Source organism: Tamandua tetradactyla, chromosome 4 (assembly GCF_023851605.1).
Source record: "Tamandua tetradactyla isolate mTamTet1 chromosome 4, mTamTet1.pri, whole genome shotgun sequence".
NCBI classification, from domain to species: domain Eukaryota; kingdom Metazoa; phylum Chordata; class Mammalia; order Pilosa; family Myrmecophagidae; genus Tamandua; species Tamandua tetradactyla.
Window position 1 is genome coordinate 15140180 of NC_135330.1, and position 21193 is coordinate 15161372.

Sequence of the window (21193 nt, forward strand, 5' to 3'; positions counted from 1 at the left end):
CGGGGCCAGACCTACTCTTAGGGTGGGAAACTTTGATTGGATTACTTCCATGGAGATGTGATGTGCCCAACTGTGGGTGTGGCCTTTGATTAGATGGAAATGTGACTCCACCCATTCAAGGTGGGTCCTGATTAATTTACTAGAGTCCTTTAAAAGAGGAGACATTTTGGAGAAACTTCAGATGCAGATGCTTGGAGAACAGTTGCTTCAGGGCTAAAAGAGACACAGAAATTTGGAGATGCTTAGAGTGCCGATGCCTAGGCCTGGACAGAGTCCAGCAGACATCGCCATATGACTTTCCATGAGACACTAAGCAAGCCAGAACCCAGAGCTTTGTGTCCCAAAGAAGCTAAGTGAAGCCCCACAGATGCTTAGAAAGGAAACCACTTGCATCAGAAGCTGGAAGCAATGGAACCAGGAACAAGGACTAGCAGACGCCAGCCATGTGCTTTCCCATGTGACAGACATCAGCCTTTCTTAAGTCAAGTTACCTTTCTCTGGATGGGTATTTTTTATGGCTTTAGAACTGTAGATTTGTTATATAATAAATTCCCCTTTTAAAAAGCTGTTCCATTTCTGTTATATGGCTTTCTGGCAGCTTTAATAAACCAAAGCATATGGCAACCCATATATGACGGTTTAAAATTGTTATGTACCCCCAGAAAAGCCATGTTTCTTTCTTTTCTTTTTTTTTTAATATACCAAAAAAACCCCAAATAAATGCAAACATTCCTATTTTGATCATTCCGTTCTACATATATAATCAGTAATTCACATTATCATCACATAGTTGCATAGTCATCATCATGATCATTTCTTGGAACATTTAAAGCCATGTTTCTTAATCCTAGTTCAATTTTGCAGGGTGGAACTTCTGATTGAATTGTTTCCATGGAGATGTGACACACCCAACTGTGGGTAAGACTTTTGATTAGATTATCTCCATAGAGATGTAATCCACTCAATTGTGGGTGTGACTTTTTGACTAGATGGAGATATGACTCTGTCCATTTAAGGTATGTCTTGATTACTGGGGGCCTTTAAAGGGGAAACATTTTGGAGGTAGTTCAGAAGTGTGGGGGGGGAATCTTGGGGTGTGTGAGACATAGAGGCAGATATTGGAGATATTTGAATGTTGAAGGAGATGCTTGGAGTGCTGACAGAGAAAGCAGATGCCTAGACATGGATGTTTGGAGATACAGAGCCCAGGAGACATTGCCATGTGCCTTTCCATGAGATGCTAAGCAAGCCAGAAGTCAGAAGGATATACAGGGGCTGAGAGAGCTGTTTGAAACCAGAAGCTGGGAGAGGATGCAGACGCCAGCCCTGTGCCTTCCCAGCTGACAGAGGTTTTCCGGATGCCATTGGCCTTTCTTGAGTCAAGGTATCTTTTTCTGGATGCCTTAGTTTGGACATTTTTATGGCCTTAGAACTGTAAACTTGTAACTTAATAAATTCCCTTTATAAAAGCCAACCCATTTTTGGTATATTGCGTTCCAGCACCATTAGCAAATGAAAATATCATAGTTTTTTTTTCTTTCGGTCCTTCCTTACTCATCAGCAAGCTAAAGGTAGAGAGTATCGGGGGAATATGTGTATGTCAAGAAGTGAAATAAAAACAGGTGAGTTAGGATGGAGTTAGAATCTAGAATATAGGTTACCAGGGGATAGATTTGGGTTAGAGAATGGCGAGCCGATGCTTAATTTGTATAGAATTTCTATTTAGGTTGATTGTAAAGGTTTGGAAATCGCTGGTGGGTAGCACATTACTGTGGGTGTAATTAACAGCATTGAATTATATAGGCAAATGTGGTTAAAAGGGGGAAACTTTAGGTAGTATATGTTACTAGGATAAAAATTAAAAGAGAGAACATAAGACTGTATAACACAGTAAACCCTATTGCAGATGATGCACTATAGTTAATAGTACAAGTATAAGAATGTTCTTTCATGAATTATAACAAATTTACAACACATGCAAGGTGTAATAATAGGGTGGTAAATTGAAGAAATAGAAAAATCGATAACCAGATTTATTTGGAAGGGCAAGGTGCCCTGAATAGCTAAAAATATCTTGAGAAAGAGGAATGAAGTGGGAGGTCTCAAACCACCTGACTTTAAAGCACATTACAAAGCTACAGGGGTCAAAGCAGCATGGTACTGGCAAAAAGACAAATATACTAACCAATGGAATCAAACTGAATAATCATAAATAGACCCTCTCACCTATAGACAATTGATCTTTGATAAGGTGGTCAAGCCAACTCAACTGGGACAGAGCAGCCTCTTCAATAAATGGAGTTTGGAAAACTCAATATCCATATCCAAAAGAATAAAAGAAGACCCTTATTCATACCTTATATAAAAATTAACACAAAATGGATCAAATCCTAAACATTAGAGTTAGGACCATAAAACTTTTAGAAGAAAATGTAAGGAAATATCTTAAAGATCTTGTGACAGGAGTTGGTTTCCTAGACCTTACACCCAAAGCACGAGAAATGAAAGAAGAACTAGAAAAATGGGATTTCCTCAAAATTGAACATTTTTGTGCATTAAAGGACTTTGTCAGAAAAATAAAAAAGCAGCCTAAAAAATGGAAGACAATATTTGGAAACCACGTATCAGATAAGGGTTTAATATCCAGAATATATAAAGTCATCCTACAGCTCAACAACAAAAAGACAAACAACCCAATTAAAAAATGGGCAAAAGATAAGGACAGATAGTTTTCCAAAGAGGAAATACAAATGGCTCAAAAAACATACGAAAAGATACTCAACTCCACTGGTTATGAGAGAAATGCAAATCAAAACCACAATGAGATATCATCTCACACCTACTAGAATGGACATTATTAAACAAAACAAAACAAAAAAACAGAAACAACAAGTGCTGAAGACGACGTGGAGAATTGGGTACACTTATGCACTGTTGTTGGGGACGTAGAATGGTGCAACCACACTGGAGGGTGTTCTTCAAGACTCGGTTCTGTCAGCATCTCTTTTCAGAAGAGAATCCCTGGCTACCTTAAGGGCCTCTCTGTGGCCCGCAGCGTCCTCCTACACAGCGCTTCACGGCAATGCCCACCACCCCAATTAGGTTTATGTGTTGGTCTCATATGCATGATTGCCTGCCTCAGCTGTCTGCACTCTCAAAACTCAAAGCACAGCATATCATGCCTAATGCTTTTCTTTGAATAATCAAATTGGAATATTGTCCCCTTATTTAGAATCCTCCTTATCACTTTTGGAATTAAGTCTGAACTTCTCCTTCCTTTAGTAACCAGCCCCCACCTTCTTTCCTCAGAATACTCCGGCTTGCCATTATGATCACACCCATGCTCCGGGGCTCCCTTTACTTTCCCAAACCCACCTGGGCATGCGCTACCCCTGAGCCTCGTGAGCTAGTGACCACCCTTCAAGGTGGAGCAGGACAGTCTGACGATGGCTGCCTTCCCCAGACCACTTATCATCCCCTGCCACGTCTCACACATGCACCGCGGCGTTTCCTCACCCACCAGCCCACTACGGGCATTCAGCCCCTTGACAGGAGAACCCAAGTCTCACTCCCTTTGGCTTTTCACAGCCTAGTGCAGTGTGGTGCTGAATAAATTAGGGTGTGGGCTCTTTACACCTGCAAAAAGGCTTACATTTCATTTCTTCACCACTTTACATTCTCACTTCTAGGGCCTAAAGCTCCTGCATTATAAGATGGCTGAATTTCTAAATGGTTCGGGGCGAGGGGGGATGGGGTGGGGTGAAACAGCAAAGAGACTGAGACCAGAAGAAGCCTGTAAAGTTATCCGGGGGCAGATGCCTGACCAGTGACTTGGGGCAGCCACTGTGAAAATTCATGCTCCCTAGTCTGGCTGCAGTGGAGACCAGAAAGCGCCGACCCTGCCCAGCCAGTACTGACTTCCTTGGCTGCTCAGAGCAGCCTCCCCAACCCCAGCAGCCAGGCCCAGTGGCTCACGCCTACGGCCAGAGGGCCTGGCCAAGCTCGGGATCGCTGAGGTCGTGTGCTTGTGGGGGAGACGTTCTTCACCGAGCATATTTCCCAGATTCGACTAGGAGACACACTCTCTCTGGGATTGTCCTCTGTTCCCCTCCCACCCCCAACCCCCCACCCCAAACCAGCTCCTTCTAAGAAGCACATCAGGAATCGCAGCTGTGAGTGTCCGGGAGTCTGCAAAGCCCTGGACACGTGGCACAAAAGCTTGACTTCCCGGCAGTAGCCTGCACAGTCCTCCCCACGCCCCAGTTGCAGGAGGGGGCGGCGCCCCACGCAGTCCCACCACAAGCCCCCGCCCTGACCACCGAGCTTCTCTCTTCTCCCAGTCCCAGAGCTTCCCTATGGCCCAATGTTTGTTTTCACAATGAAAAGCCAATTCTGATTGACTTGTTTTTAGAGTTGGTCTGAGAATTTTATCACTCCCCTGAGGATAAGGGAAGACAGTTTAAGATATCACAAATCCAGGTTTGGAAACCCTGGGATAAGATGTCTTCTAAAAGGAGCCCCATTAAAAGCACATCTTAAAGAGCTCAAAATCAAATATCAAGACTCATCAACAGTCAACAAACTTTCATGGGGTAGCCTGTGTCTGTTTCAGCCAAATGATTTCAATTTAACCGATGACTAGGAGATGTCAGTACATCACGGTGTCACTCCACCAGGAACAGGGGATCGACAGAGAAGGTTCCTAGTAAGGAAATCCCATCCACACCCAAGGCCAGTCTCAAGGAGGCACCTGACAGCAACAAATGATTACATATGTTTCCTGAAAACAAACGACTTCCAAAATCCCACATCGGCCAAACAGCCAAACCCTTGTTCTTTTCTGAGCCACTCCCTCTTTTTACCCGTTGGTATTTGAAAAGAGTACATCTGCATCCACGTCCCTGTGTTTTTTTCTTCAGTAGACACAAGAGGTAAGAGCCCCAACCCGTTTGGAAAAACTCGACAAGCTAGTCTTTAAGCAGAATCTCAAACCGGACACAGAGCATCAACTCTCCACACGATGGTGTTATTAAATAGAGCACTGAGTAACAAGAGAAACCGTCTCCCAGCTCCCACCTCCTGCCCGCAGGCATATTGAGCACCCCAGTCTGGCTGCTGGAGGATGCGGAGTCCTCAGAGCCCCAGAAAGGTACAGGTGGGGAAGTGCACCAGACAAGGCCTTTCTGGTGCATTATAGGGAAGGCAGAATGGGGAGAGGCTCTGGGTGCTGGGACCGGCCTGGAGGTAGGTTATGGGGACACTGGGGAACTCAATTCCTGGCTAGGGAGCCACCAACGGGAAGGGCAGCCGTACCAGCCAACACCACTGACTGTAGACAGGGTGCGCAGTTCTCACCCTCAGTGTTCAAACTAGGTGAAGCAGGGGAGATTGGGGGGTCCCACAGCAGAGGGGGAAGGGAAGAGGGCCAGCCCCTGGCTGCAGTCCCGAGAGCATGGAGTTGCAGCGGCCCACAGTGGAGGGAGTCTCCGCTCAGACTCCAGGGCATTCTGCAGAAGCTGAGCAGGACCCTCGGCTTCAGATTCAATCATGCCTGCAGTGAGGAATCTGCTTCCTACTCTGCAATTAGCTTCTTCCCATCTTAGGAGAAGAAAAGAGAAAGCACTCTCTCCCGCCCCCAGCCCAACCTCTCTGGCCCCAAGCTTCCTCTTTTTGGGGGGGCATGGGCAGGCACCGGGAATCAAACTGGGACTGAGGCGAGAACTCTGCCTGCCGAGCCACCATGGCCTGCCCCCAAGCTTCCTTCTTGCTGTAGGTTAGTCCAGGCCGGGGCTTGTGAGATTTTGTCCTGGGAGCCATTTGCACTGGTTATTTCCCGGCTCCCACTCTGCCATTATTCTGGGTTTTCCTCCCAATAATAATCCCTTGTTATATTGTGGCCTGGTAAACTCATTGCAGAAAACTTGACTGAGTTACCTCCAAATACCTTTATAACCTGTCACAAAGCCTAGTACACAGAGAGCACTTGACAGGTGTTTCTTAAATTAAGTAATGAAGGCTAGAGCTTGGCTCTATTAGTTTATATATATATAGTTAGAAAAAGGAGGCTCCTGGTCTTGTCACTTGCACATTTTGTATACACAAACCCACGATGTTAAAGCTGATTGGGCCTCTGTCAACTATTAAAAGCCATCCACTGGCCGAGGTGGCACTCCATTTTCTTTATGAAGAAGTTTGACCATCTGGCTCCCTGTTGTCCTTTCAACCCTGTTCCCAGGCTCAGCCTTTTCACTGAGCTACCAGGAGAAGACCCAAGGCCAGTGGGACCAACTCACCTATGACATTGCGGATGTCATCTTCCTCCTCGGGGCTGAGGGTGGGGCTGGGAGGGATGGAGCCCCGCCCCGGGGTCGCGGCATCCCCCGGGGAGTCTGTCCTGACTGCGGTGGGGGCCGTGGAGGCGGCATCCCCCGGGGAGTCTGTCCTGACCGTGGTGGGGGCCGTGGGGGCCGGAGGCTGCAGGGCAGCCGTCTGTGCCACGGTGGTGGCGGGCACTTGCGTGGGAGGGTGCAGGCCCGGCTGCTCCGGGAGGCGCGCGGACGCGGAGGCGGAGGCGGTCGGCGGTGGGGGCGGGAGGCGCTCAGCCGAGGTGGAGGGGGGCGGCCCAGGGAGGCCCGGCGCTGAGGCGGAGGCCGCGGGTGGCGCCGAGGGCAGGGGTGTGGGCCAGGCGCTCGGGTCGGTCGTCACAGCCGCGCCCCGATGGGCGGCCGCTGGCCTGCGGGGGGTGCTGGTCAGCAGGTGGTCATGCCTCAGCAGCTGATCTTCAATCAGTAAATCCACTCCATTGTCACCGCTGAAAAACGCGTCATCTGTGAGACAGACGCACGGAAGGGAGAGGAACAGCCTTTAGGTGACCCAAAGCCTGGGGTATTTGACAGCTTAATAAGAGGCTTTCCTTTCTCAGCGTGACACCCGGGTTTAGGGGTGGATTTTAGAAGAAAGGAGGCCTCAAGAAGAAGGTGAAAAGAAGCGCTAAGAGAAGGCAACTGTGAGTATCTCTGATAAATGGTTGCCAGATGCGCCTCAGGCCTGTGGGCGTCACCACGAGCACCGCGGGGGAACAGCCGGGCCTCGACCCCCAACGGCCGGGAGAAGGCCGGCATCATCCATTCAGCAAATATTTGTGGAACACAACGATGGTGACACAACTAGGGTCCCTGCCCTCGTGGAGCTCGTGTCTCCTCCGGGAGACATTAAACAATGAATAGGTATATAGTATGTTTGGAGGAGCTCTGGGAAAGACATCTGGGGGAAGAGGGGTCCGGGCAGAAGTGACAGCAGGGCCGAGGCCCTAAGGCCGGGGCATGCCTGAGGAGGCAGAGGGGCAGGGAGGGGGCTGGTGTGGGAGAAGCAGAGGGTGTGTGCAGGGGATGGGGGGGTGTGGAGGGTGAGAGTGCACAGGACATGAGGCCACAGAAGGACAGGGAGCCAGTCAGGGAGGGCGTGGGGGCCGTGCAAGAACTTCACCTTTTATTCTCAGTGGAAGGGGGAGCCTGTGAGATTTGAGCAGAGAAGGGACATGGGGAGGAAAAGGTTTCTTAGAGAGGACGCAGAGAGTGCTAACTACGAAAGAAATAGGGATAAATTGGACTTCATCTGCTCATCAGAAGACACCACTGGGGAACTGAAAAGACAAGCCACAGATGAGGAGAAAAGACTTACAATGCATATGACGGACAAAAGATTGTATCCTATATATATATATATTTTTTTTTTTCAGAATATATTTTTAAAACTCCCCGAAATGAATAATAAATAAATACAATTAAAACTGGGCAAAATGATGACACTGGCTACTGGGCTGACAATAAACTAGAAGGAGGCAAGGGCAGAGGCAGGGAGACTGTCGGGAGGCTGTTACACTGGACATGATGGGGGAAGGGACGAGAACAGGTGGGGGCCTTCTGGGGGCTCTGGGCAGGGAAAAGAAGGAAGGAAAGAGGAGGAGAAGGTGGCAAGAAGGAACAGGGGAAGGGGATGACACAGGAAACAAGATGATCATGATGATGATAGGAAAAGGGGAAACCCCTTTTCTGTGAAAAAATAAGAAGGGTAGAGCTAAAACGGGAAGAGATGGATTGCTCAGACAGGAAGCCCAGTTCCCTTGGAGTGGGGGGAGAAACAGGCAAGAGACGGCCACTGTGGGTCATTCCCACCTTTGGGGCTTGGTTTCTTCATCTGCAGATGGGAGGACTGGATTAGAGGGTGCTGAAGTCCCTGCAGGCTGGGTCTGGCCCTGCCATGAGGTCTTTTGCAAGCCCCCATTTTGCAGAGGAGGCCCAGAGAAGTTCAGTGACTTGCCCAAGGCTGCTCAGCAAGATGTGAGGAAATGCTGCAAGAACTCCAGATAACCAGTAACTCTGCAGGCAACTCTCAGCTGACTGCACAGGCTCTTAGCGGCCACAGCAGTGTCGGACTTCAGAGGTGGGTGGGGCCTCCTGGAAGTCCATCTCCGCCAGATTCCAGCCTCGGGGGCCAAATGGCGGCTCCCTCCCTGCCCTGTCCCTGGGGCAGCCCTGCTGACCCCAACTCACGCTGCTCTTCGATATCGTTCTCCTCCTCGGGGTCCTTGGCTTTGTAGTAGGTGATACCCCGGATGACGGTGGGCTTGGAGGCCGGCCGGCCCCTCAGGTGGACCTGCCTCTGCAGGGGCCGCTGGGGCTTCACCACCTCAGGCGGCGCCAGAGGCCGTGTCTGCAGGAGCTCGATGGCGTTGATCTGCTGGGACACTGTTTCCTCCCGCAGAAACCGCTCCTCATACTGCTCCTCAGAGGGACACAAGGGAAGGTCAAGTCACTGGTCAGAGAGGCTGTGGCCAGATGGGGGCAAGGCTGGAACCCAGGCCATAGTCCTCATTTACTAAGCACTTCCTAAGGGTGCTCTAAATATGGTCATTCATTTCATCTTCTTATCAGTCCTGCGAGGTAGGAACTTTTTTACCATCTCCATTTATAGATTAGGAAATGGAGGCACAGAAAGGTTAAGTAAATCACTAAAGGTCCCCCAGAAGCAGCAAAGAAACAGGAGTTGAACCCAGAGCAGGTTCCAAAATCCATGTCTCTAACCTCTACTTGATACTGCCCATCAAACCTGGCTCTCCTCTCTGCTCTGGCCTAGGGGTGCTGTTGACTTAAATCAGACATAAGTTGTCTCCAGAGAGGTTTGCGTGAGGAAATGTGCCACACTTAAATGCAGACCACCTCGGTATGAAGCATGATTGCTTGTACAGCTACCAGAATGGACACATCATACCCCAGCTCAAAAGCCCTTCAAGGTTCCCTACTGCATACGGAACACAGTCTGAAGTCCTTGGCCTGGCATTTAGAACTCTTCAACATTGATCTTGACCTAGTGCTTCTCTCTTGTCTGCACCCCCTACTCCCAATCCCATCCAAAACATCCTCTGTGTTCCAGCCACTTGACTGACTCTGAACCTCTTGGCTCTCTTGGACTGTTGAGTCTTTGCTCAGACTGTTTTTCTGTTGGGAAGGCCAATTCTCTTCCCTCATATATCTGCTCCGTGACATACTATATATTTTTCAAGCCCCGCTAAAATCTCAGGTCTCCAAACAAATACTCCCAGAACTAATCTTTCTTCCCCAATCCTCACTTTGTACTTTGGAGGCAGAGAATTCTACTATACTGCCCCAATTCCCTGTGCCCCTTCCTTACAAATGGGAACCTGGTTTTAGGGGAGTGGCCGTGGGACTAAGTTCTGGTCAATATAGATGGAAATTGATGATAGGAGCTTTTGGAAAAGTATCTTAAAATGGGGCTGACTCTGCTGGGAGGCATCTTTTACATTCTTCTTCAATTCTCTGGCCTGAAATGTGGGCAGGATGGCTGAAACCGAGAAGCCATATGGTGACCATGAGCGGATTTTGAGGATGAAAGTGACTAATGACATCTTGGAGCTAAGCATACAGCCCTAGACAGTCTGCCTCTAGAGCGCTTCTGCATGAAAGAACAAAGCCCTCAATTGTTTGGGGCACCATGTGTAGGTTCCTGTTATCCAAGGCTGAACACAACTTCCAACAGATGCAAGAATGTGTTTCTGTTATTGCACCTAACCTAGCCTGCTTACACGGGGCATTATTTTGGGGCGTTGTTGTCTCTGTACACTGAGAAATTGGAACGGCTCAGACCACCCCCTGTTCATCTTGGATTCCCCAGGGGTGAATGCTCCTTAATATTTGTTCCATTGAAATTCTGACTCACAGCAAATCCTGAAGGGCTGTGTGTACCTGTGACTGGCACTGGGATTTTGTTCAATCAGATGGTGCTCATGACACCTGGACATCCTGATGGCACCATGGAAATACCATGGTGACAGTTCCTGTCCCAGAGAAGGACCAGCCTGGCCCCCACAGGGCTGCTGCCCAAAGACTTTGAGCGCTCATGTCCGCAGCGTGGCAAGGTCTCTGGGTCCTGCCTTGGTCTGTCCAGTCATGTCCTCTACTCAGGATCATAATTACAAACCTTTAAAAGTGAAGGACCTTGAGAGCAGGACCTGTGAGCTGGCTGTGCTCAAGGTGGGGGCCACTCTGCAGGCAGGTCTGGCCCCCGAAGGGCAGAAGCTCCACCAGCAGGTGGGCGGGGACCTAAGGAGACCGTGGCCACTTTTCACTAGGAGCCAAATTACCAAAGAATGAAGAGTCAGCTCTCTGGGGGCCTAGGTAAAAACCCTTCTTACCAGGAGGAGGTAAGCGAACTCCCTTAAATCCTGTACTTCCAGACCTTTGTGACACCTATCGAGAGAGCAGGGCCCACTAGAAACAAAGCTCTGTCCCCAGAGGCCCAGTGCCTGAGGGGCAGAGTGAGAACTTCAGGGTCACTGAATGTGAGCTGGCAGGGACCCAGTGATTATGGCAAACTTCTTCATATTGCACAGAAGGAAACAAACCCAGGCTCTTGTTTTGATCTTTAAAATTTGGCCTGGAGGAAACCCAGAGTCCTTGTTCCCAAGCACACTCCCAAGTCTGTACCCATTCTCCCAAGACGAGAGCTCATCCAGATGGCACAATGCATAAGGCAGTTCCTACATGTGCAGCCCTCTCTCCCTTGGCACATAGGGGACCAACTCCTGGAAGACAAGGGATCCCTTCCTGCTAGGGTCCCCTGGCAGGGGCCACACAACTGCCCAGAAGGAGCGGGGAGACTGTGCCTGATTGTGTCCTGAACAGCCCCCCACTCCTGCCCCCTACCTGGCACTCGATTCCCTGCTTTTGCTGGTGAGGTGGCCTCCACTAGAGGTGCAGGGCATGTGTGATGGCATTTCAGTGAGTAACATTAGCCCTTTCAACACCTGGGCAAGGTAGATATCATTATCCACATTTTACAGATGGGGAAACGGAGGCTCTGATTGACTTAGCAATTTTGTTGAAAGTCAGTCAATTAAGTGGCTAAGAGGCAGACTCATTAAGGCATACACTAGTCGGCAGACCCCAGGCTGCCTTCCTTTGGAGTCCTGCTCGTCCTTCCAGCAAGCACACTGCCCGCAGCCACGACCACGGGGCCGACCGGTTTGCCATCCGGAAACTTGTCTATGTCCCCAGGTCCTCGGGGACCTGGTCTGGTGACCACGGCAGCCTTACAGGATCCCTCATTTCCCACTGGAAAGAGTTGCCTTGGAGGCTGACAAGAGGCCCCACCACAGCCCTTGACTCAGTCGCTTTGGGGCATCTAATTGCTGAACCCTGGTTTCCCTCTGCATTGCAAAAGCAGGTTGTCATTTCTTCGTGGCAAACCCCAGGAACTGTCTTTAATTCCTGGCTCCCAGGGACGGCTGGGAACGACAGTTCTTTCTCCCAGCCAAGGAGATGGAGCAAGACCACGGACAGCCTTTGCCAGGGAACATATAATTTCCGTGGATTCACTGGCGACAGCCTGCACTGGGAGGCAGCAGCAGCCCCCACCAAACTTTGATTTCCTCTCCCTGTTAATCCAAGAGTCTGTTGTATGACTTCAGCTCCTGGCATCCTGATGCTCCCACTCCCTCCCAGCCCCAACATCCCCCTGCCAACCCTCCAGGCAACAAGCTTCTCAGGGAGAGGCCTTCAAGAAATTGCCACTTGCCATTCCAAGAAGTCCCTGACATCATCTGCAAATACCCTGAAAATAAACAGCCAAGCCCCACTTGCCCCCTTTGCCACTTCTAGGGTTCACTGTAAGACAAGAGGAAGAGCCGACCCTTGGGCTTCGTTCCCCCTTTCTCAGCCCCTGTCTGGCCCTCAGCTCTGCCCGCACCCCAGCGCCCACCACACCCAGTTTGGTAGATGGTGGTAACTTCAGCAGTCTGACAAATGGGGACTTGTGGAGGCAAGAGGACTTTGCTGAGCAAGGAGAATAGAAGTTTTGGTGTGTTTGATTTGGTTTGCTGTTTGCCCTCAGGAAATCTGAGCTGGATCCCTGAACACACCACAAAAATGTGTCATCAAGACAACAGATGGGTTCTCAACCGGGAAATGGGAAGCTGGCGAGGGCAGTGGATGCCCGACCCTGGGCAGCTGGGCAGGCTGAGGATGCCAGGTGGGCTGTGATGAGATACGCTGGGCGCCAGGTGAGATGAGCAGGTGCCTCCAAATTCCCTTCCTGCCCAAATGTTCTCTGGCTCTTTGGTTTACTGGCTCGAACCTTCTCGGGATGACCCACTAAGCAGACAAAACACATCCTCAGTAGCCCAGCCAGTCAAGAACTGAGAATAAATATGAGAATGAGAATAAAAATAAATTCTGAAGAAATATGATATTTCCAAAAAGGCATCAGAGGAGTCATGGGGAAAACCAGGAAATGACTGGTCTTCCTTATACTTATTTTATGGTTTGGAATGGTTTTTCATTTTGAGTTACATTTTGGAGAGGGTGGCGCCACAGTCTCTCCAACGCTCGTTGCTTACATGATCCTGAGCTGCTTTCAGAAGACCCATGTGCCCGTGATTCCCGCACCCACAGCTGCTGCCTGCTTGGCACCACTGTGATGAGTTTCACTCCCCAGGAATTCAGATCCCATATCCCCAGCTGTATTTCCTATTTTACCCCAATTATTAAAGAGCCAGGCCAAAGAGTCCCCCTACATAGCAATGCTTCCCAGCCTTCTTTCACATCATGGCACACAGAGAAACCAGCTCAGGGGCTCTAGCTGTCCCAGGCCCTGCTTGCCCCCCCCCACTCCCCACCTGCTAGGGGCTGAGGGGAGCCCTCAATGGGAAACCTGGAATCCACTCCCCAGACACCAGTGGGCTCTAGCTCCGCCCTCCACCACTGAGCCTCGGCAACCAGGTAAAGTAAGTAAGGCCTCTCTTAAATGCTGCCACCCTTGGTCTCCCAGGGATCCCTTTTTTTAAAAAAAAAAATACTCCATCCAGACCTGCCTTAACAGTAGCATCCCACATTCTTGGAGTCCTGCCACCCAAATTTACCTGTTTCTGCATCTATTCTTTTGGCTTATCTCCCAAATTAATGCCTTGTTCTTGGACATCAATTTAAGAGAAAACCCAGCACATTAAGCGGTAACAAACTTAACCATTAGCACCCAAACCCAACTTAATAACTAGGGACAAAAGAAACAAGCCCCAAACGGGAGGTATTGTTAGATCAATTGGTCTTTTGGCATCTCTCTGTCACATTAGATGGCACTCCACAGATGGGTAGCTTCATGCTGGGGACACAGATGGGTTGGGGAGAAACACAGGTTTGAGACCCTCTGCCACCACTTCCTGGCAGAGCAAGGGAGACTGAGGATATTTCTGGATCTGTTTCCTCATCTATAAAATGATGGTACACATCTCTGCCTGGTTGCTTTTTGGAGATATAGTAAGACCACGTGGCATAGCTACGAAAGAACATAGTAAATTACAAAGCACCTTATAAATAAGGGGGCCTATAAATTTCTTGTCCAAATTGGGATGTTTCTGAGAGTAAAAGAGGGTGCTGTGAATAACTAGGCCAGTGACTATAGTAGTGAATCACATCGGTCCCAGACGTACCACCACGCACGTTCCTTCTTACTTGAAAATGTGGGGGGTGAGCACAAAGACGGCATAATGACAAGAATGGAAACTGAGACTCAGTGACCCACATTTGCGTTCTGGCTTCAGCACCTACTCACTGAACCCCGCCTGCCTTCCGTGGTAAATAAAATGACAACATCCAGCTGTTGTGTAGATGAAATGAGCTCATGGCGACGAAAGGAGGGAAACCTGAAAAGTTCTAAGCCAAGGTGAGATGGTGGGATCACGTTTCTGGGGCCTCTGGAGGCTGGGGCTGTACCTGTGGGTGGGCGTAGGCCGCCGCCGCGTCCCCCTGCAGAGCCGAGCGGATATCCGGCATGCCAGCCAGGAGATTCTGGGAGCAGTTCTCTTTGCCTCTCTTGTTCATCTCAGTCCGGATTTCTTCCACATCCTCTTTGATTTGCTCATTTTCCTTGGTGAGGTTTTTAGAAACTTCCTGGAAAAATGAAACATTTATAAAAGGACCCAAGAAAATCCTCTGAAGCCAAGCAGGAGGCAGCCGGCAGCTGTCTTCTGTTCCGAGCACAGAGACACGACAGACAGACAAATCAGTCAACAAGTGATCGGGGCAAGAGAAGACAGCGAGTCCTGTGTTACTTCCAAGGCAGCCTCGCTCCAGTCTGTCCAACTTTGGGAGTACTGCCCAGCATCACCTTAGCTTCTCAAACAATCACATTACCGTCTTCCTGGGCCACTAGGACATGCAGCTCTTTTTCTGCCCTTCATTATACAGTCTGCCCTTATCTAGTGATGATGAACTTGACAAAAATTTCCACTCACTTGCGCCCTGTATGTGAGAAACAGTAGTTCAGTTCATGAAAGAGTTTTCTAAGCAATTTTAGAAGAGGCTGCCAAAGAAATCTACTTAATCTGCTTTTCTAGTGGGCACAAACTATTCCCCAGCACTTTGAAAGCATCATGCGCATAGAAAATTGATAGGCCAGCTTCAAACTTTCCTATTTATCCATAGAAACTGTTTCCCTAAATGGCCCCCACTTGGCCAATTAGCTATGTTCCAGACCTGATTCAGACCAGAAAGGACCAAAGCTACGTCCCAGTCAACTCCCACCAGTGAGTGCCTCCTGGATGTCTAAGGTGCAGGGCGGCAGGAGAGCCTCTGGATACCCCTGTGTTCTTGGGGTGGGGGGCGAGGATGCGAGTGAGAGCTGTAACGGGAGAAGAAGGGAATCCATGGCAGGAAAAAGATGACCAACCACATCTGCAAGTGCCAAATGCAAGATGTGGTCAGCGAGTGCCGGGGAGGGCGGGTGCCCTGGGGGGGGCCGGGCCTCAGAGGCAGCTTCCTGCAGAATCTGGACGCTGCAGGGATTCTGAATTATGGGAAGGCTGCTGGCAGGCTGAGAGGTGCCTTTTCTCATCTTAATTACTTTTAGAGAAGGCTGACAACATTGAGATCCAACGGTGTCCAACTTTGACCCCATATCTAAGGTTTCCATGAGCATAGATATTTTTCAATATCAGTTTCCCCTCCAGGTCCTGATTATGAGGCTGGGAGAGGAAGCAACCACGTGAAATCGAGGAAGCATTTGCTTTCCATCTTCCTTGAACGAAACAGATACGGGAAGTGAAAACGCCCCCACAAGGCGAGGCACAGCCCTGCAGCCTAGTGAGATGCTACAAATGTCCAAGTGGGAAGCCAAGAGGAGCCAGAGCCAGAGGGGTGTGTAAGTTTGCACGGTGACACTCAGACACTGTGGCTCCTGCAAGGGCTGCCTAGAAGAGCCCACTAGGTGCTTGTTGAAACTAACCAGCCTACAGAACCTCCAGCCAGGCTGTTCTTATGGCATTTCATTGCATGCCAGATTTTGAGCACTAAATGAACTCGATGTTCTGTTTGGTGGGGCTTAGGCCAAGCCAGCTCCTCTAAATGGCACAGAATTAATTGTGAGAGCTAAAACCCACAGAACAGATCTTGTTTCGAGAATGTGCAGAATGCGTGGTCTTACAGAGTAGGCGGTTATTCCTGAAAGGTGAAGTGCGATGAGTAAGAGCCTCGAATCTGGAGGCAACAGTCCAATGCACAACTCAACACTGCTCCTGCTGGGTCTGTGACCTTGGACAGATTACTTAAACTCCCTGTGCTTCAGTTTCCTCATCTGTAAAATGGGGATCATGCTCGCCATTCCCCTATAGGTTGTTATGAGGAGCGGATTCCAGAACTCAAGCCTAACACCTTCATTTCACAGATGGGGAAACTGAGGCCCAGAGTGAGGCTGTGACTTGCTCAAGGTCATCCAAATAGTGGCAGAACTGAGCCCAGCACTCAGCTGCTGGAAATCGATTTCTTTAGTTCACTTTCTGGATCGCTGGAGAGGGTCTGCTGGGAGAGGGTCGTGGCACTCAGCCAGCTCTCAAGCCGCACCAGGCACATCAAAGGAGCCAGGGAATTTCTGCAGCTTGGTCTCGGGACATACAACGGGAGGGAACATGTATGCAGAGAAACAGAAATGCTGGACTCCCATAAGTCCTGGCTCCTCCAGGAGCGCCCCATGGACCAGCAGCATGGCCGGCACGCGGGGGCCGGTGGAGATGCAGAATCTCAGGCCCTGGTCCTGACAAGCGGAATCCGAATCTACATTTTAACAAGATCCCCAGGCAATCCGCCTCTACTTTTAAGCTTGAGAAGTGCTGCCATGAAAGTTGGGCGGGATGGAGTGTAGCTTCTGGAAAAGGGTATGTGAGAGACGCCTATGGGAACCACATGCTTTCTGGGCCGACGAAGAGCTCCCAGTCACAGTGGGACTCAAGCACTCCTGTACGTCCCTACCATGGCGAAGCGCCGCCCCCCGTACGTCCCTATGCATGGCGAAGCTCAGCCCGGCATCTCCCTCCCGCTGCTCTCACAACCTGAAACATGCTGAAGCCCGCCGGGTTCAGGGATTCAATTTGTCCATTCTTCATTTATACATCAGCATGCTCAGTTCTAGGCACTGGGCATGGGCCAAACCTTCGAGGCAGGGGTCTGATGAAGACCACGCTCCACCAGGGGACGCAAACAATAAACAAAGAAATAAGAAAGCATCAACTGATGAAAAGTGCCCTGAAGAAACGACATCGGAGGAGGAGAAGGAGGCAGGACCTGACTCCGCAGGGAGGAGGTAACGTTTCTCCAAGGCAGGGGCTGAGGAGCCGCCACCTCTGCGGCACAGCGCAGGCCCGGGCTCCTCTAGGAAGTGCCGGCAGCTCTGGGGGGACTGGGGTGCCTGCCTAAATGTCTTTACTCTTTAAAACGAGATCCTACCTGATGCCTGAACACCCTTCAGACAGTAGGCCCCAGCCCCGGGCAGCCACTGTGGGGCGAAGGCGCTGCTCCCCACTCCACCCCAGATCTTGGGGTTTCTAGGCCCCCCTTCTCATTAATTTATAAGCTTCCAATCCACTTTCTGGTTTCAGAGAGAAGCATTATTCTGGATTTCCACAGAGGAGGGTTTGAGGAAGACCCAGCCCTGAGACCCCAAAGGAGTCGTACACTTTATGTCCCCCCCCCCCCCACGCCCCCGGGACGGGTGCAGCCACAGACGCCTGAGTAAACAGCAGGCTAGTGGTGGCATCACCCATTGGCCTGCACGGCTGGGCCAGCTGGACCCCCAGGTCCTCATCTCTCCCAGCCTCGCCACTCGCCCCCCACCTCCACCCCCCCTACACACAGAGCTCCCCACTGCTCCCGGGGCTCGGCTTCTCCCACACCCAGGGCCTCCAGTGGGGGCACGGGGAGCTGCCCACCCAGGGAGCTCGCTCCCAACCCCACCTGGAGAAGGGTGAACCCCATGACCTCATGCCTCAGGCACTTCCTCCGCGGGACAGCTGCAGCTGTGACGTCTACGGTGTGTGCGACTTGGCTGGTGGGAGGTGCTGGCACTGTGGGGGGGAAGGGCGCCACGGGGCAGGGGCAAGTGCACGCTGTGGCCCCTGGTGCTGTGAAGGGGAGGGAAGGGAGGAGGGAGGAAGAGCATGCAGATGGAGGCCTGGCACAGAAGGTCCAGATAACCGTGAAAAATAAGGACCTGGGAACTCTGTCACGAGTCCTTGGGCTAGGCAGAGTCAAGAGACCGACAGGTATTCACAGAAAAGGGCCATGTGCCCAAGAGGCATGCAGCTGGGCGGCACTTGCCGGGGCCAAGTCCACGTTGCTAGATGGGGGCAAGTGTCCAGTGCTGACACCCAGGTGCACAGATACTCGAGGGGAGAAAGCGTACAAACTAGGCAGGGTCCGGGACAAGGGGGTAACTGGTGTGTGGGTGGAGGTGGGGAGAGAGCTGGCCGTTAGCACTGGCCGGCAAGGTTGGTCAGAGCCCAGTTGTGATGAGCCATACATAGGGGGCTGACAATTCAGGTGTGCCGGCCAGTGGAATGGGTGCAGGAAAGGCTGTTCCACAGGTAGAGACTGTGTCCCGACCTTGTCCCACGGCTGGGCAAATGTGGACGTACCTGGGTGAGACCAGGTAACAGCTTAAGTCAAAACCACTGGGACCCGTGAGAAAGATGGCTGTGGGGCAGACTGCTGGCAGCACGCTGTGGACCTGTTTTCCCAACCGGAACCACGGAAGGGGTGTGTGTGGTGGCAAAGCCAGGCGCAAAACCCACAGCACCACAGCCTGACTATATAACCACGGGCGGCAAGTCATGTAGGCTATTTAGGCCCCTGTTAGAAAAAGAAGGAAATAATGATACCAACTTCCCCACACTTGATACGGAGAATGAATGAGGTGATGCACATTCATTTGTGCCTGGCACAAAATAGTGTTTGATAAATGTAGGTGTAACTGGAGCAGGAGTGAGTCTTGGGGTCTCGGTAGCAGATGCCCAGGTAGGGAAGAGTGAGCTCTGGTTTGGTGTGGCTGGGCCAGGCAGGAAGGAGAAGACTCCACAATGGAATGCATTAGATGTTTGTAGCTGGGCCAAACCTGGGCCCCTGGCTTGTGCCGCACCCCCGTGGGGCAGCTGCCTTGGAGGCCCGTGGGTGTCAGACCCCACCAGTGGATGGCTGGATGCACACAGGGGCTTGGATGCAGATGGCAAGCTTGGGGGCAAGGGGACGGGGGTTCCTTGTGTGGCTGAAGTGGGGGTTGGTAACCTCCACGGGGGCAGGGACCAGAGTTCCCGTCAGCTTGCCCTCCCCCTTGCCTTCAAGCCCTCCAGATATCTTGGGACAGCCATCCTACCCAACAGCTGCCTCCAGCCCCTGAGCAGGGAAGATCCCTCGGACACAGCTGATGGAGACAGGCAGGCAGGCAGGCCTGGGCTCAGAGAGCTGCCAGCTGCCGCACTCAATCACTCATCCACCCAAACAGCTGTTGAGCATCTACTCCACACCAGGTGCTGGGCTACGACCTGGGAAACAAAGCTGACAGGCCCAGATTGCCCTCGGGGAGTCCACAGCCTGGAAAGAGAGTCAGACAAGTATAATTTCACCCCCGAAAATGTAGCCACAGACTCCCTCACTTCCTGGGAGGTATGTGCTGTTCCTCAACCAGCAGATGGAGGGTGGACACTCAGACCACAAGTGCCTTTATCCAGAAATACAACCTTTCATTCCACAGTGACAAATTAGATTTGAAGAATCTATAGCCCGAGAGAGGTAATAAATTGACTTGAGTGTATATTAAGATGCAAATAGAATCAAATAATGTTAGAGTTGAAATGGATCTTAGAAATGTTATCACCTGACCCTCTCCCTTTTCACAGGTGAGGACACTGAGGTCAGAGGAGGTAAGAGAGGCTCCTTTCCAAGACTGCTCTTGAGTGAGAGGAAGAGCAAACGACTCACAGCAGTCCCTTTTCTGAAAGCAGTTGTGATCTGGAAGGGGAGGGAGCACTTGGGGTATCTTGGTGGGAGTAGAGGAGTCTGGAAAAAGAGACAGCTCCCCTAACTCATGGCCAGCACTGCACAGACGAAAGTTATATTTTTCTAATGGTTGGTGAAAGGATATATTCCCCCAGGGTCAGGAATGCTCCTTTTGATCATGTCTTCCAGACCAGAAACACAAAAGCCTAAATCCTTAGGTTTTGGGGAGACATCCTCAGCAATGCCTGCGCCAGCACATTCTGGGGGGGGGGGGGGGGGGCAGTCCTGGGTCTGTAAATCCATCACAGTCTTTAAATCTCACTCAGATGCAACATTATCAGAAGAAAAGGCTGCAGGTGACACACAAGGCTCCCTGGTGCCCATCTGTGCTCAGAGTCGGGGTTTGCAAACTTCAGTAGGCAGGTGCCACAGAAAGAGAAGAGTCCCACACACCAGAGGGGCTGGGCTTCAGCAAGAGGAACCACACTGCAGGAAGCTGGGAGGCCTGCATGAACTATCCTGCCCTCTACTCATAAACACATATGTGCACAGTCAGAAGCATATCCAAGTACTTAGAAACATTTACAGGTGTCCTGCAAGTTAAGTGGGGAGTGCACCTCTTCCCAAAGATTTGCAATTTTTATGGGAATGACTTAATCCCACTAAACCCTTTGTGCTAGAGGAGATTATTTTAATGAGCTGTCCTTCCATTTCTTTTTTTTCTTTACTTTGGTAATGATTCTGTTCCTAGGACTAGCTATTGCCCGTGTCTCTAGTCCTGCTGCCTTCCGAATTCATTTTTAGGCCTTGGCAGCCTACAAGTCACTGGATCTGTGGGCGCACTCAAAGCTCAGAGGGGAAGTCTTTGGGCTGAATCAGTGCCTTGGCCAGGTCTACACGAAATCAATAGGATTTGCTTGGAGAATCCTATTGATTCTACACTGCTATTTCTCATCTCTCCTGGCAGCTGTGCTCTCTGCCCCTCCTACCCACCCCCTACACCCATACTGCCTTTACCTCCTCCCCTTCCCAGCCACTCCTAGGAAAGGCTTAGCCTGGCTCTACCACATTAAACGTTCTGGGACTGCCGACCACGTGGGTTGTTATGTCTTCCTAGAGAAGTCTAAAGGAATGCCCATGGGGTTTCAGGCCTCCCCAGGTGTGCATGAGAGATAGTTGGGGGATTAAGTTCTTGGAACACAGAGAAATGACCTTACCAAGATACACCATACAAAATGGCAAAAATTAGAAAGTCTGGCAATAGCAAGTGTTGGTGAAGTTGTGTGTTAACCAACAGGAATTTTCTTACTTTGTTGGAGGAAATGTAGATTTGTGCTACTACTTTGGGAAACAGTTTGTCA

At 50.6% G+C, this 21193-nt stretch overlaps 1 protein-coding gene across 2 annotated transcripts in view; it reads right to left on the bottom strand.

Moving 5' to 3' along the window:
• The window catches only part of OLFML2B (olfactomedin like 2B), a 38317-nt gene that overhangs the window by 7960 nt on the left and 9164 nt on the right, over nucleotides 1-21193 (bottom strand). The window contains exons 4-6 of one of the 2 annotated variants that reach the window (XM_077156706.1): nucleotides 14286-14462; nucleotides 8553-8778; nucleotides 6294-6827 (exon numbers count right to left, since the gene is read on the bottom strand). In XM_077156706.1, coding sequence (XP_077012821.1) covers nucleotides 6294-6827; nucleotides 8553-8778; nucleotides 14286-14462 — 937 coding nt within the window. Of the gene's footprint in view, nucleotides 1-6293; nucleotides 6828-8552; nucleotides 8782-14285; nucleotides 14463-21193 lie in introns of both variants that reach the window. The other variant, XM_077156705.1, reaches the window with a different exon arrangement.